This window comes from Lactuca sativa, chromosome 2 (genome assembly GCF_002870075.4).
Source record: "Lactuca sativa cultivar Salinas chromosome 2, Lsat_Salinas_v11, whole genome shotgun sequence".
NCBI lineage: Eukaryota > Viridiplantae > Streptophyta > Magnoliopsida > Asterales > Asteraceae > Lactuca > Lactuca sativa.
In genome coordinates, this window is record NC_056624.2 from 234111960 (window position 1) to 234125352 (window position 13393).

Sequence of the window (13393 nt, forward strand, 5' to 3'; positions counted from 1 at the left end):
TTATTTTGTTTCTGTGCCAATCCAATCGAGTTAATTATGCATATGAGTCCTATGAGTTCTCATTTGAATGCATAAAAGGCAAGGACCTTGATCAATGGAAAGTACATTGATAAGAAAACGTGAGCTACTTAACTACTTGGAAGACATGGTGGGCAGCTGTGCTACCATAATGCAAGAAATCAAGATTAAAAAAATTCGGTCCATATGAATTTGAATTTGTCGTGAACTTTGGTTTTGACAAATTCACATGGATAGGAACAAATACACCGTTTAAATCTAAGTGTCATAAGATTTCCTCCTTCATGAAAATGATTGTGAGGAAATGCTTTCACTAAGAAAGATTTTAAGAAGATAGTGATTGTAAAATTGCATTCTCGAATTCGATTATGGTTATGGTATCCCTTTCCATAATTTGAATTGTGAGGTTTGGCAATTGTTTACACACACATATGAACTATCTAAGGCAAAGGTGTATAAGTTCAAAAAGCCTTGATAAAAGATTATCAAAACATTAAGTATTAGAAACATGGACTTAAGAAATTCAATAAGTATTGTTTTTCTGAAAGTTAAGATGTTTATGAATACATGTTGAAGCTAGTGGGAGCATAAATGTTATGTTTTATAATAATCATCATGATAGTGGGAGCATAAATGTTATGACTGTATGATTATTAAAGCACATATTGCAAGTTGGCAATATTAATTATAGAAAACAAGAGTTATACCTTGTAAAGTCGTAAGGGTTGTAAAGTTGTTTTACTATAATTAAGGGAGAGAATATTATGCTTCATTTCAAATCTAAAGGATTAGGTTGAGAAATGTTAATAAATTTAGTCAAAAGTACATAGTGTGTTCTTAAAATTTCGATTATGACTACGACATTCCTCTTCACAATTCGAATTTTGAGAACATAGCAAATAAAACATTATGCATCGTGTCCCATACACTTCGAGTATAGGATCTATTGCAAATGCTTTAATATTTGACCATTCTAAAATTTTCCAAATGTCTAGCGCATTTATAGGGAAAAGGAACTAGAATCGGTTTTGACTAAAATAATTAAACAACTATCAAAGGACAATCCAAAGTTCGAAGAGGATTGGTTGCTTGTGAGTAGTTGGAAGCATGGTATTAGATGGACCATATCGACATTATTATGAATAGAAAAGATTCTATTAAGAATGAGTTGTCATATGGAAATTATGGAAATGTTTCCATATTGGATGGACCATATCGACATCATTACGAATAGATAAGATTCTATTAAGAATGAGATGTCATATGGAAAATATGGAAGCGTGTCCATATTGGGAATTGAATATTGAAAATCTATGTCTAGATTAGAAACTTTTATGCAAAAGGATGTTCAAAGAAATGTACTTTGAGTGAGAGACATCATATCTAAGGAATTGTCTTGTAACAATGTCCGATAGAGGAATTTGTAATATCATTGGCAATAGTCTTTGTGACTTTGGTGCAGTGACATTACGAAAGGATCATTGCATAGAATGTTAGAATCTAGCATATTTTTGAAGTAACAAGCATTTGATATTCTCACACTTATGAAAAAGCATTTGGAGTTGTGAAATGAGAATGATTGGAAATGTGTTCAATTTGATATATTTCACAAAAGTAAGAACCATAGGTAAACATTGTGTGCATGCTAAGAGCATGGGACAAGTGTAATAATTCAAGTAAGAAGTTGATTACCCGAAACGACAAATAATGAGTAATCGATATAGTGATAAATAAAAGGAGTTTTATTTATACTCAAAGGTTTGAGGCCATATGGGATTGGTATTATTCTTGTGTTTCACATTTGCATGTTTTGACTTCCAGAATAATTGAATTTATTAAGAATAATCGAATTATTCGAACGGGCCACAGTCGTTCATATGTTAGAAGTAGATATGAATGAAGACTGTCGTGAATTGGTGTGTGGATTGTCTAAAAGAGTATTAGACATAAGCAAATGTTTGCTGCAATGTTCATGATTGCTTATGAATATGATTTGAGCATTGGATTAAACCCACGCTCACTTGGATCACTCCATGAATTGTATCACGAGTGATTGGTGAGACGATAACATCTTATATTCTTGAAACCGAGATTTGTGAGTTGTATCTTGCAAATCGGTTGCACATTGATAATATGTAAACGCACTAGTAACTTGGTGTTATAAAACATATTGTTGTGTGTGATTCAGTGAGTAAGTTCAAGCAAGCATTGTATCAAAGTTTATCCGTTCCTTTTATCCAAGGTAGGATAAAAGCGATATCTTTGGGCCCCTCGATGATTTAGTGATGACAAATGTAAATGCTCGGCCGGGCTAGGTCTAATTTGATTTGTTCAATTAGTCAGTCGTCATAAATCAGAAATCGATAAATAGTACAAAGAGAATGATTAGTAATCATGTCTTACGATATCTAGAATGGAGGAATATATGATCCCTTATCTAAGGACACGCGTATCTGATAGGATCAGAGTTGACAGCGGCTTTGGAAAGCTACGATTGCAGATCAGGATATGAAGTCATATGCATAATAGTTATTAGACTTATCCAAGTGGGAGACTGTTGGATTAGTGTCTAAGTCCATAACTATTATGGTATGTACTTGACCCGATGGTGCATGGTCCTTTTGGGTTGCCTTCACCAAAGCAACTTGATAGGATAAATTATGGAGAGAAAGGATTAAATATGATTTATTAATATATTATGGGAATAATATTTTAAAGGAGAAATCATATTAATATTAGTCAAGAATTAATTAGTAATTAGTTTTGTGACTAAAAGAGATTAATTAAACTTAAGGGACTGGAATTGTAATTATAGGATAATTGCAATTTGGGCCATGGATTGCCTTATATTAAGGAGTGGACGAATTCTATGGGGAAACCCATATGGAAATTGTCCAAGGCCTTAAGGAAAGGGATCCATGGGTTGCTTAGGGCTTAAGCATCCAAATTAGGGTTTCCTTGTTAGATAACCCTAATAGCCTCACTATATAAAGACCCCTTATGCCTTAAAAACGTGTACAAGACTTCTTCTAGGGTTAGAACACGTTTTGGGCAGCCTCCATCCTCTCTCCTCTTCATCCTCTTGCTTATGGTGTTTGTGAACCATTAGAGGAGTGCATTTGTGACTCTAAGCTTTCTAAAGTCAATACAAGGAGATTTGGGATTGTTATTGCTACATAACAATCAAGGTAACATCTTAAACCTATTCTCATGTTAATATGATTACTTGAATGCTAGAATTAGGGTTTATAGTCTTGGATAACTTGCATGTACAATAGAGAAACCTAGATCCAAGCATTAGGGTTTGTATGAGCACATAGGATGTTCTTAGGTCCAAAACCCATCACAAAGTAGTATGAGGCTCCAACCTATAAATAGATGCACAATTCTTCCATTTTTCTCACACTTTTCCCATTTTTTCTCTCTCAAATACTTCTCTTAGCCCCTCTTATTCCCTAGTACTTCCCAAGTGCTAGAGGCGAGTCCCAGAGTGCTAGAAGACTTCGAGAAGAATAGCTTTCGGCTTAAAAGTTCTGCCCCCGTAGAGCCCGACTCCTAGCTAAACCCCCTTGTAAGTGAGTTGTGCTTACCATACTTTAAGTATATCTTATGTTTAAGTTCATTATCGTTATTATGAACCTATAAACAATATATGCGCTAAGTATTATAAATTATACAAAGTGTTATTATAATATCTTTTAACTGCTCACGTGTAACGCCTGTAGTTCCGGGCTAGTCAATTTAGAGATAATAGGGGTCGAAAACGACTTTTCGACAAAAGATTATTTAGAATAAATAATATTAACCAAGTTGTAGAATATGTTTCAAGGGTTCCGTACATATAAAGAACGCCGAAATCCGAGTTATAACGAAGAAGTTATGGCTCGTCGAAGTTTTACGGCAAAACCGGCACGACACCGGGAAGCGTAAATAGTAAATTTACGATGGAGCGACTTTTAGCCTTAGCAATATAAACAAAATTTGTAGTATATGTTAAATTGAGAACATACAAAAAAAAAAGAATGCTCAAATCTGACTTCGTATGAGGAAGTTATGAATTTTCTAAGATTTGGCTTAATAGTGCACGACCCGAAACTCGATTTTAGTTAGAGCGGTTTTTGGCTTACGCGAACTAAATGAGAGTTGAAGATCTCATTAATAGGAACTCAACGGTAAAAATACATACGAAAATGGAGTCCGTATGAAGGAGTTACGAATTCTTCCCGGTCATTTAGCAGTCTAAACTCCTCCTACTGTTAAATTTGAGATCGGTCGAGAATTAGCCGATGGAGTCTAAATGAAAGTTATAGATCTTGATTTTACCTACGCGTTGAAAAAAATAACGTCGAAAACAGAGCTCGTATGCGAGAGTTATGATTTTTCTAAGTTTGAAGGTTGATACGTGATAGGGGTGACGTGGCACCATCAGAATTGGACACGTGGCACCACCAGAAGGCTGCCACATGCCCCTACTCGGCGAGTCCATCAAGAATTCAGCCTATAAATAGAGGTGTCGGGTTCCTCCTATTTCCACACCTTTCCCCACTTTTTTCTCTCTCTAAACTCTCTCTCTAAGCCTCCATACCCCCCCCCCCCCCCCCCCCCCCCAAATCCTAGGGTAACTCCCTAGCACGAGGCGGAAGCCCCGGAGCGCCCGACGGCTCCGAGAAAAGAGCCTTTCGGCTCGGGAACGCTGGTCCAACGAAGCCCGGTTTTGCGAAAAACCCGCTGTAAGTGAGCTACGTCTATGCTATTTTTAATATAACTTCTAATTAATTATAGTAACATTATTAGGACCTTAAAAAAAATTCTTTGGGCTATTATTATGAGTTATATAGTGTTGTTTAACGCTTATATAATAATAATAATAATAATAATAATAATAATAATAGCTAGACTATTAATTAGTCGCGGTTAACGTTAGACTAAACCCTAGTGGTGTTGATACTAGGTTTTGTCGAGGAAAATTGTTTTAAGAGTTACGAAGTACTGTCCGAGGACCGAGTCACTACCGTATCAAGTGAGTGCATAATTACTTTCATCTTACACATAGATATGAAGTATTTTATATAAATTACGTGCTATGTGTGCATATTATCTGAATACTTGTTGTCTATGTTAGATGAATGATTTTATACACGTTTTAAACGATTTAAATTGTATATGTATTTTATATCTACGAAAATGTTGGGATAAAACATGGGTAGATATAATAGATGGAATATGAGTTGGACGATGAGTTGAGAGGTGTTATAGACCACGAGGTGAGGGTGAGAGGTGAATGATGTGAGAAGCCTTTTCCTAAACGATGGCCCCGTCATTCAGCAGAGTATGGATGATAACCACGGACTATTCTAGACAGTCCAGTGGAACACTAGCAGGCTCGCAACTTGTAGGTGTTGTGAATGATGTGTTCATCGGTGTACTCTAAAAACCCATTGACATGTATTGCGAGTGGATACTATCGATAAACGAAATAGCCCTGGCAGCTATGGATTTAGTGCTCGTTGAGCAAACCCTGGCAGCTATGGATTTAGTGCCCGTTGAGTAAACCTTGGCAACGATGGATTTCGTGCCGATTCCTTAGGATGATCCTTAGGAATGAATGAACGAGGATTAGCTGATTCTTAGGGTAGACCCTTAAGAGTAGAGAAGATAATGGGGATGGGTAACTTGGTTAACTGTTTGACGATTAAACATAATAATTATATTATTGTGAGTTGAAAACCCTATGTACTCACCAGGTTTCCCAACCTGACCCACTCAGTTTATTTATGTCACATGTGCTGTTATGATGTCACATTACACTGAGAGATTTAAAAGAGATGTAGATCACTAGTGATAATGAATGTAAGTTCTGTTTATGCTTATGTTTTTGTATTGACGGTGACATCCCAAACGTTTTAAAATGAATAAAATACGTTTCTTCGAAAATGTTTTGATAATGTATTTATCGTGTTTTTCTGGGAACAAATTCCGCAACATTTTTATGAAAAGAAGTACTCTGATTTTTATAAAGCATAAACAAAATCGGTCTTTTCTAGCCGTGAAAATGGGGATGTTACATCACGGTACGAGTAATCTGGTTTGAAAGGCCGCATAGGGTTGGGGTTGTTGGATTTTAGAACAGCTTAAATGCCAAAATGGTCCTGTCCTCCTGTGTTTCATGTATGGCCCCTATTTGTACACAGTAGTTGAAAAGTATTGTTTAACACTTATAAAACAATATAGCTCATAGACCTTGAGTTAATAATTAGACGCAATAAATATTAGACTAAAATCTAGTGACAATGATACTAGGTTTCGTCGAAGGAAAATAAATTTGTTAGAAGCAAAGCGCTGCCCAAGTTTGGAGTCATCACTTTAACAAGTGAGTGCATAGTTACTTTCATGTTACACATAGATATGAAGTATTTAATATAAATTACGTGCTATGTGTGCATATTATCTGTGATCTTGATATCTATGTTGGATGAACAAAATATACATGTTTCATTCGGTTTAAAATGTATATGTATTTTATACATATAATTATGATGGGTAGATGATATAGATGATGAAATAAATGATGAAAGGCCTCGATGTTTAAGCCGATTTAGTCATCTAGCAAAGTATAAATGACGACCACAAACTATTCTAAACAGTCTAGCGGAACGTTGGAAGGCTCGCAACTTGTAGTCGTTTATAAACGATGTGTTCACCGGTGTACTCCATCTCCCTCATGGTTGCCTTACTGACATATATTGCTGAGGAATCTTCTAAGCAGTATTGGCATCTTGATAATGATCCTTAGGCTAGGTCCCTTGATTAGATGCTTTAGGGACAGAAAGTGAGGATAACAGGAACAGGAAATCGGGTTGAATGATTTTATGAAATTAATAAACTTAATTATTGTGGGTTAAAAACCTTATGTGCTCACCAGACTCCCAAGTCTAACCCACTCGGTTTCTTGTATTACAAGTAGTGGCAATACAGAACATGAGTGATGATTTGATGAGAGATCAATGGATTATAGGCCATTAGAATAATAGATGTTGTAAGCCCTGTACTAATTCTGTTTATGCTTATGTACTGTAATGACAATGACATCCCAGCGTTTTTAATATAATGAAAACACATTTCTTCGGAAATGATTTGATAATTTACTTATCATATTTTTTGGAAAAAATTCCTCAACATATTTCTTGAAAAATATACTCTGGTTTTCAAATATAGCATAAACAAATCGGTTTTTTATGGTCGTGAAATTGGGGATGTCACACCTGACATCGGGCCCCACCCGATACACTTATAAGCATATAAACATATAATCATACTAGCACATGTGATAATCACAAAGATAATAGCATACAATAGAGTCATCGGGCCTCTCCCGACATTTAACCCCGCTCGGTATACATACCAACGCATACCACATGCAAGAGTTATGCAGACATCTAGCACCTAACGTAATAAACCATGGGCCGACATTGGTTCCTTTGACCCGCTAAACATAGTGAGGAAACTCACCTCAGACTGTTGAATCTCACAGATAAATCTATGGTTGTTGGTTCGCTAAAATCCTCGTGCTATCAACATAAAATAACATCCAATTAATAATTGGATCTCGACTCACACTATGAGTCCAAACTAGGGTAAAAGACCTTTTTACCCTTCACCTAACTTGGCCCAAGGCCAAGGCCCAAACAAACAATCCAAAAGGCCTAAATTCCAAAATGATCACCCAAGGCCCAAATATGGCCCAAAATTCCAAATTAGGCCCAAATCCATTCGTGGGTCTTCAACCAAAAGAGTCCAATAAAATAGAATTAACCCAAAAATAGAATCTTGATGGCCCAACAAAGCCCTAGAATCCTAAGGTCCAACATGGACCCAATACCAAAAAGCCCAAAATTTTGAAGCCCACTGCTGAGTACGCGGGGCATACTCAGTTCGTACGCGCAACGCACCAGCGTGTACACCCAACGTACTCCCCAGTTGGCCATCCCACATCATTAACCACTTAATCCATTTAGCTCTTACTCCATACTCTCAAATCTGACTTCCTTAAGGTGACTTATCACGTAAAGTTGGCAACTTTACGTGCATGCATGGTTTAATGGGGCTCTAGAGCGCAAAAGAGTTGAACAAAGGGTCTTAACACATGCATGAGTCCATAAACACCACAAAGCTTGCATTTTTATGGCCAAAGAGACTAAAAGAAACTTAGATCTGCCATCAATCAGTTATGGAGTGAATCAATAAGCTCACTATTCACTCCAAGGAATCAAAAACAATAAATAACAACATAACTAGATCTAGCATCAAAGATTAGCAAGTTGTGAGCTTTTTACCTCAAAAGCTAGCAAATGATGAGCTAATCTAGTATCCTTAAGCTCCAAGCACAACTCCAAGTGGTTCACTTCTTCTCCTCCTCCACAAAGCACCAACAAACACTCTTTATGGCTCAAAACTCTCAAAAACACACTAGGGTTTCGATTCCTAGACAAGGGAAGATGGAGGCTGGTTAAACATGCCCAAAAGAGGCTATAACGGGGTTTAAATAAGGTACAAACCCTTAAAATTAGGGTTTGCTGACTCTGCGTGTACGCCCATCGTACTCCCACGTACCCCCAGCATACGTGGGTGATGTCTGCAACCAACTTAAGCTAGTACGCTAAGCGTACCCAAAGAGTACGCCAAACATACTAACCAAGGACCAATATGTAAAGAATTTGCACTTTAGGATTTAAAAAGATACATACCAGAATACGAACATTACAATTCTCCCCACTTGAATCTGGCATTGTCCTCGAAGTCCGCTGCTCCAAATAACTACGGATAGTGCTCCCTCGTTTTCGACTTCCGGCTCAGACGTCCACTCAGAACCCTTGCGATGCTGCCATTAAACTTTTACTAACTCCAAAACCTTGTTCCTCAAGGTTTTCGTCTTCCAATCAATAATTGTCACCGATCTCTCAATATAATTCAGGCCGTCATCCACCTGAAAATCCTCCTACGACACCACTGTGAAATCATCCACCAAGCACTTTCGCACCTGAGAGACATGAAACGTGCTATGGATCTGGTTGAGATCATCTGGAAGATCCAAGCGATATGCAACCCGGAGCACCCTGACAAAAACCATGAAAGGACCGATATACCTGGGGCTCAACTTACCCCTCTTCCTGAAATATACATATATGCATTTGTAAAAATATGCATATATGAACCTAAAATGTTGATTTTTTTGGTTAAAAAATTATAATATTTTTTAAATTTTCCATTTTTTTAATTTTAATGATTTTTAAATGCTTTAAAAAAATGCAACTTTTGTAAAAAATATATTTTTTTCGATTTTTTTTTTCAAAAATTCACATTTTCTATAAAAAAAATTTAAAAATCTGCAATTTTTTTAAAAAAAATATGAAAAATACTATTTTTTAAAAAAATCCGAAAATTTGATTTATTATGTGAACTTTTAGACATTTCTATTAATATTTCCAATAACACAAAAAATGAAACATTAAATGAGATTGGTAAGATTACGATTATGCCCTTAATGAATTAGTTTTGATCTAACGCTCCACTTTTAGTTTTCGGGTTCTCGGAAAACTATGAATTCTCAACCGATCTCACATTTATATATATATATATATATATATATATATATATATATATATATATATATATATATATATATATATATGTATATGTATATATATATATATATATGTATATGTATATCATTATATATCATTATTTTATTTGTTATTAAACTTGCAAAGATATTACAAAAGTTATTAGAAAAATATTGATATAGGCACGAACGTAGTTTTAAAACTGGTCAAAGCAGATCGAGACCGAAAGAAACGGTAACCAACTAAAGTGAAAATGAAGAATCGAAAATTGGACTATTGTTGACTTGACTGAACCGGTTTTGGTGTTTGTGTTGTTTTCTTTTTCTCCAAAACCGGTTTTTTGGCCATTAAGTTATATTCTAGCACATCAAGTCGTTTTCCATCCAATTAAGTCATTTCCAACTAGGGGTGCAAACGAGTCAAACTACTCGCGAGCTACTTGAGATCGGATCATTAAAAGTTCGACTCGAAACCGATTTTAAATGAGCTCGAGCCGAGCTCGAGCTTAATATTAAGCTTGTTTATTAAACGAGCTCGAGCTCAAGCCTATGTCACAATGCTCGATTAGGCTCGCGAGCCTAAACGAGCCTTTATATAATATTATTTATTATTATTTATATATATTAAAATAAAAACATATTATGGGAATTATGAATTTAGGGTATTAGTAAATGGGCTTGAGTCGAGCTTAAGCTTATTTAGGCACGCCAGATAAAAACGAGTCGAGCCCGAGCTTGAGCCGAGCTTGTATAACTCTTTACGAGCTCGAGCCAAGCTCAGTAAAAGAAAGATCGAATCGAGCCAAGCTCGAGCTCGAGCCTTATATAACTTAAACGAGCCTGAGCCGAGCCTGGTCAGGCTCGGGCTCGGCTTGGCTCGTTTGCACCCCTATTTCCAACACATTAATGCTCTCTCCATCCAATTAAGTCATTTTCCAACCCTTTTCGAATGAGTTCCAATTTACTTCTAACACAATTCATCAAAAGAAATAATAATGATTTAAAAAATAATAATAAAATTAAATGAAGTCCAAAAAACTATACTAAAAGTTCATATATCAAAACCAAAATACCAATATATCAAAACAAATAATGTCACAACTTCATTTCAATTATTTACCAACCACGATATGAAAAAAAAAAATCCATTATATTAAAATTAAACTTTAATTGTTTTCTTTTCTTCTTTTTTTGTCATCTTGTTCTTCTATCGTCTTTTTTATTTTTATATGAGAGTTTATCCGTAGACAACTTTTCTTCATACACAACAATTTATGTTTTAAAATATTGTATTTTACAATTATATGGAGTATAAATTGTTGTGTATGGAAAAAAATTATGTACAAATTACTTCCTTTTCTATATAATTAACAAAAAATTACGAAGATTTAAAATCAATACCAACCCGATCTCATCACCAATATATGGTTTTCTAACCAGATCTTGGGTATACATAGAGTCGTTCCAAACATATTTTGGGTCCAGGGCGAAAGACAAGATAGACCCTTAAAATACATAAATGTTATCAAATTTTTTATAATAACTCGATAATTGAAAGAAAATTAATTCTACTATCTACTAAATATAACAATTTGAGTCGCCTCTATCGTCTATCAAAGCCTCGTAATCAATGTTGTCAAACATGTTCGATATGGATCTAAAACTCGACCGCAATTTCTAAATGTGAATTCCAATGTGACGGATACTTAAGTATTAAAAACTAATTTATAAAATATCTTAAATTAACTGTGGACCGGCGTTGCCTTGTATGTATTTTATATGGGGTTGGTCAATGCCGTAGCCGCCGAATCGGGCTCGTGGTTTGGCAACCGCAACGCAGGTAGGTCTGCCAAATACCAAGCAAAAGACCCTCAATCTTGTAATTAATAACAAACATTGGGTCAACGAAATCCTGCTCCGATGTCTGGATCAATATAAATACCAAACCTCCAAAAATTTCTCACCTTAAAAGCTCACAGTTACAGTGTGTCTGTAAAATAGTCCTTAAAAGCTCCGCCTCGTAAGTATTAATATTAACGATTCCTCCTGAATATAGGATTTTTTTTTTTTTTTCATTCGAGTAAAGATGAAATCTGGTTTTAGTTTTTACTAGTTTGATTTGTTTCATAAGCAGGCACAGCAGATACATACATCAATGGCTTCCGGTAAGAAAACTTTCGTTTTCAATGAAGTTTCCACGCACAACAAAACCAAAGACTGCTGGCTTATTATCGAGGGAAAGGTCGAATCTCTATGACATGAACTTATTAAGTTTGACTTTTTTTTTTACCTAAAGTTGGTAATTGTAATCGATTTCCTTCTGGAGTTTCTGTGGTTCCAATCCTGTATTTCTTCATGGTTTTGTGGTTAATTGGTGACATTAGTTTGGGGTTAGTTGAATTTTGGCTGAGATAAATTTCTCTTCAACCGTCTAAGTTTATTTTAATGAACTATTGATGTTTTTTTTTTCAGTTACGATCAATTAAGAAATGGGATTTGGCATTGCATACGATGAATTGAAACTTTTTGCTATTGCCCATTGGATTGATGCATGGTTAATCAATTAATCACTTGACGCTTGATGGAAGAATTTTGGAACTATAGTTAAATATTTTCAAAATTATTCATGGATTGGAATATCCATAGTACTTTACATCAATTAATTTATCATAGTTCATGTCAAATGAGTGTCTCTTATCATGTCTGTCTGGACCCTCCCTCTGGCACTGAAAAGGAGTGTCCAGTGCCCAAATGTCCAACCTTCACCAATAATAGCCTCGCCTGCTTTAACAAAGACCAGACCAGACCAGAGTCTATGTGGCTTTCATTATGCAGCACGCCAGTATTATCATTTATTAATGTTGTTGTAAATCTAAAGAATGGTCTTTATAGTGTTTTTTGTAAGTTTGTGAAATGTGAATTCACTTGTTTATGTTATGTGACGGTGAGCCTAGGTTTATGATGTAACACCATTTATGGAAGACCACCCTGGAGGTGATGAAGTTCTCCTAGCAGCAACGGGTATTTAATGTTTCAATTCAAGTGTGTGTGTGTATATATATATATATATATATATATATATATATATATATATATATATATATATATATATATATATATATATATATATATATATATATATATATATATATATATATATAAGGAATAAGGATGATGGGGATGATTGGAATTTGCAGGGAAGGATGCAACGAGTGATTTTGAGGATGTTGGGCACAGTGATGATGCACGAGGGATGATGGACAAATATTACATTGGTGAGATAGACAGGTCAACTGTTCCTCTGAAACGTGTTTTTGTTGGCAAGGAAAGGAACTACAATCCTGACGACACTTCAGCAGTCATCATCAAGATATTACATTTCCTGGTGCCTCTACTCATCTTGGCCTTGGCTTTTGCTGTCAGATCCTACACCAAAGACAACTCCTCCTCCTCCGCTTGAACCACACCACAGAAATAATTACATCACATTTTTCTTCTTTTTAACATATATATATATATATATATATATATATATATATATATATATATATATATATATATATATATATATATATATATATATATATATATATATATATATATATGTCTAGATGTTTTCTTTCTTGTCTAACATTGTTATCATTATGTCATCAACAAGTCGAATAAGTACGGATCCTCACCCATGTTTATGTGTCATAAAATATAATATAATAGATTTTATTAGAGGATTTCATTTCATGGTATACTCCACTCTAG

General features: G+C 35.1%; 1 protein-coding gene across 2 annotated transcripts; it reads left to right on the top strand.

The window, feature by feature from the left end:
* The first annotated feature begins 11443 nt into the window (after positions 1-11443).
* LOC111888889 (cytochrome b5) lies at positions 11444-13370 on the top strand. Of its 2 annotated transcripts, none has more exons than XM_023885019.3 (4): positions 11444-11657; positions 11769-11879; positions 12592-12658; positions 12835-13370. In XM_023885019.3, the coding sequence occupies exons 2-4, from the start codon at positions 11793-11795 to the stop codon at positions 13095-13097; spliced, it is 417 nt and encodes a 138-aa protein (XP_023740787.1). In that variant the 5' UTR covers positions 11444-11657; positions 11769-11792; the 3' UTR covers positions 13098-13370. The 2 variants fall into 2 exon arrangements, with proteins under 2 accessions (XP_023740787.1, XP_023740785.1); XM_023885017.3 differs by having other exon boundaries at positions 11445-11657; positions 11772-11879.
* The last annotated feature ends 23 nt before the right edge of the window (positions 13371-13393 follow it).

What these genes read in the sequence shown, in the direction of transcription:
- LOC111888889 (XM_023885019.3), top strand. Translation starts at nt 11,793, where the DNA reads ATGGCTTCCGGTAAGAAAACTTTCGTTTTCAATGAAGTTTCCACGCAC. An exon ending in GGCTTATTATCGAGGGAAAG is followed by an intron (nt 11,880 to 12,591) that starts GTCGAATCTCTA and finishes CGGTGAGCCTAG; the next exon opens with GTTTATGATGTAACACCATT. An exon ending in AGTTCTCCTAGCAGCAACGG is followed by an intron (nt 12,659 to 12,834) that starts GTATTTAATGTT and finishes TGGAATTTGCAG; the next exon opens with GGAAGGATGCAACGAGTGAT.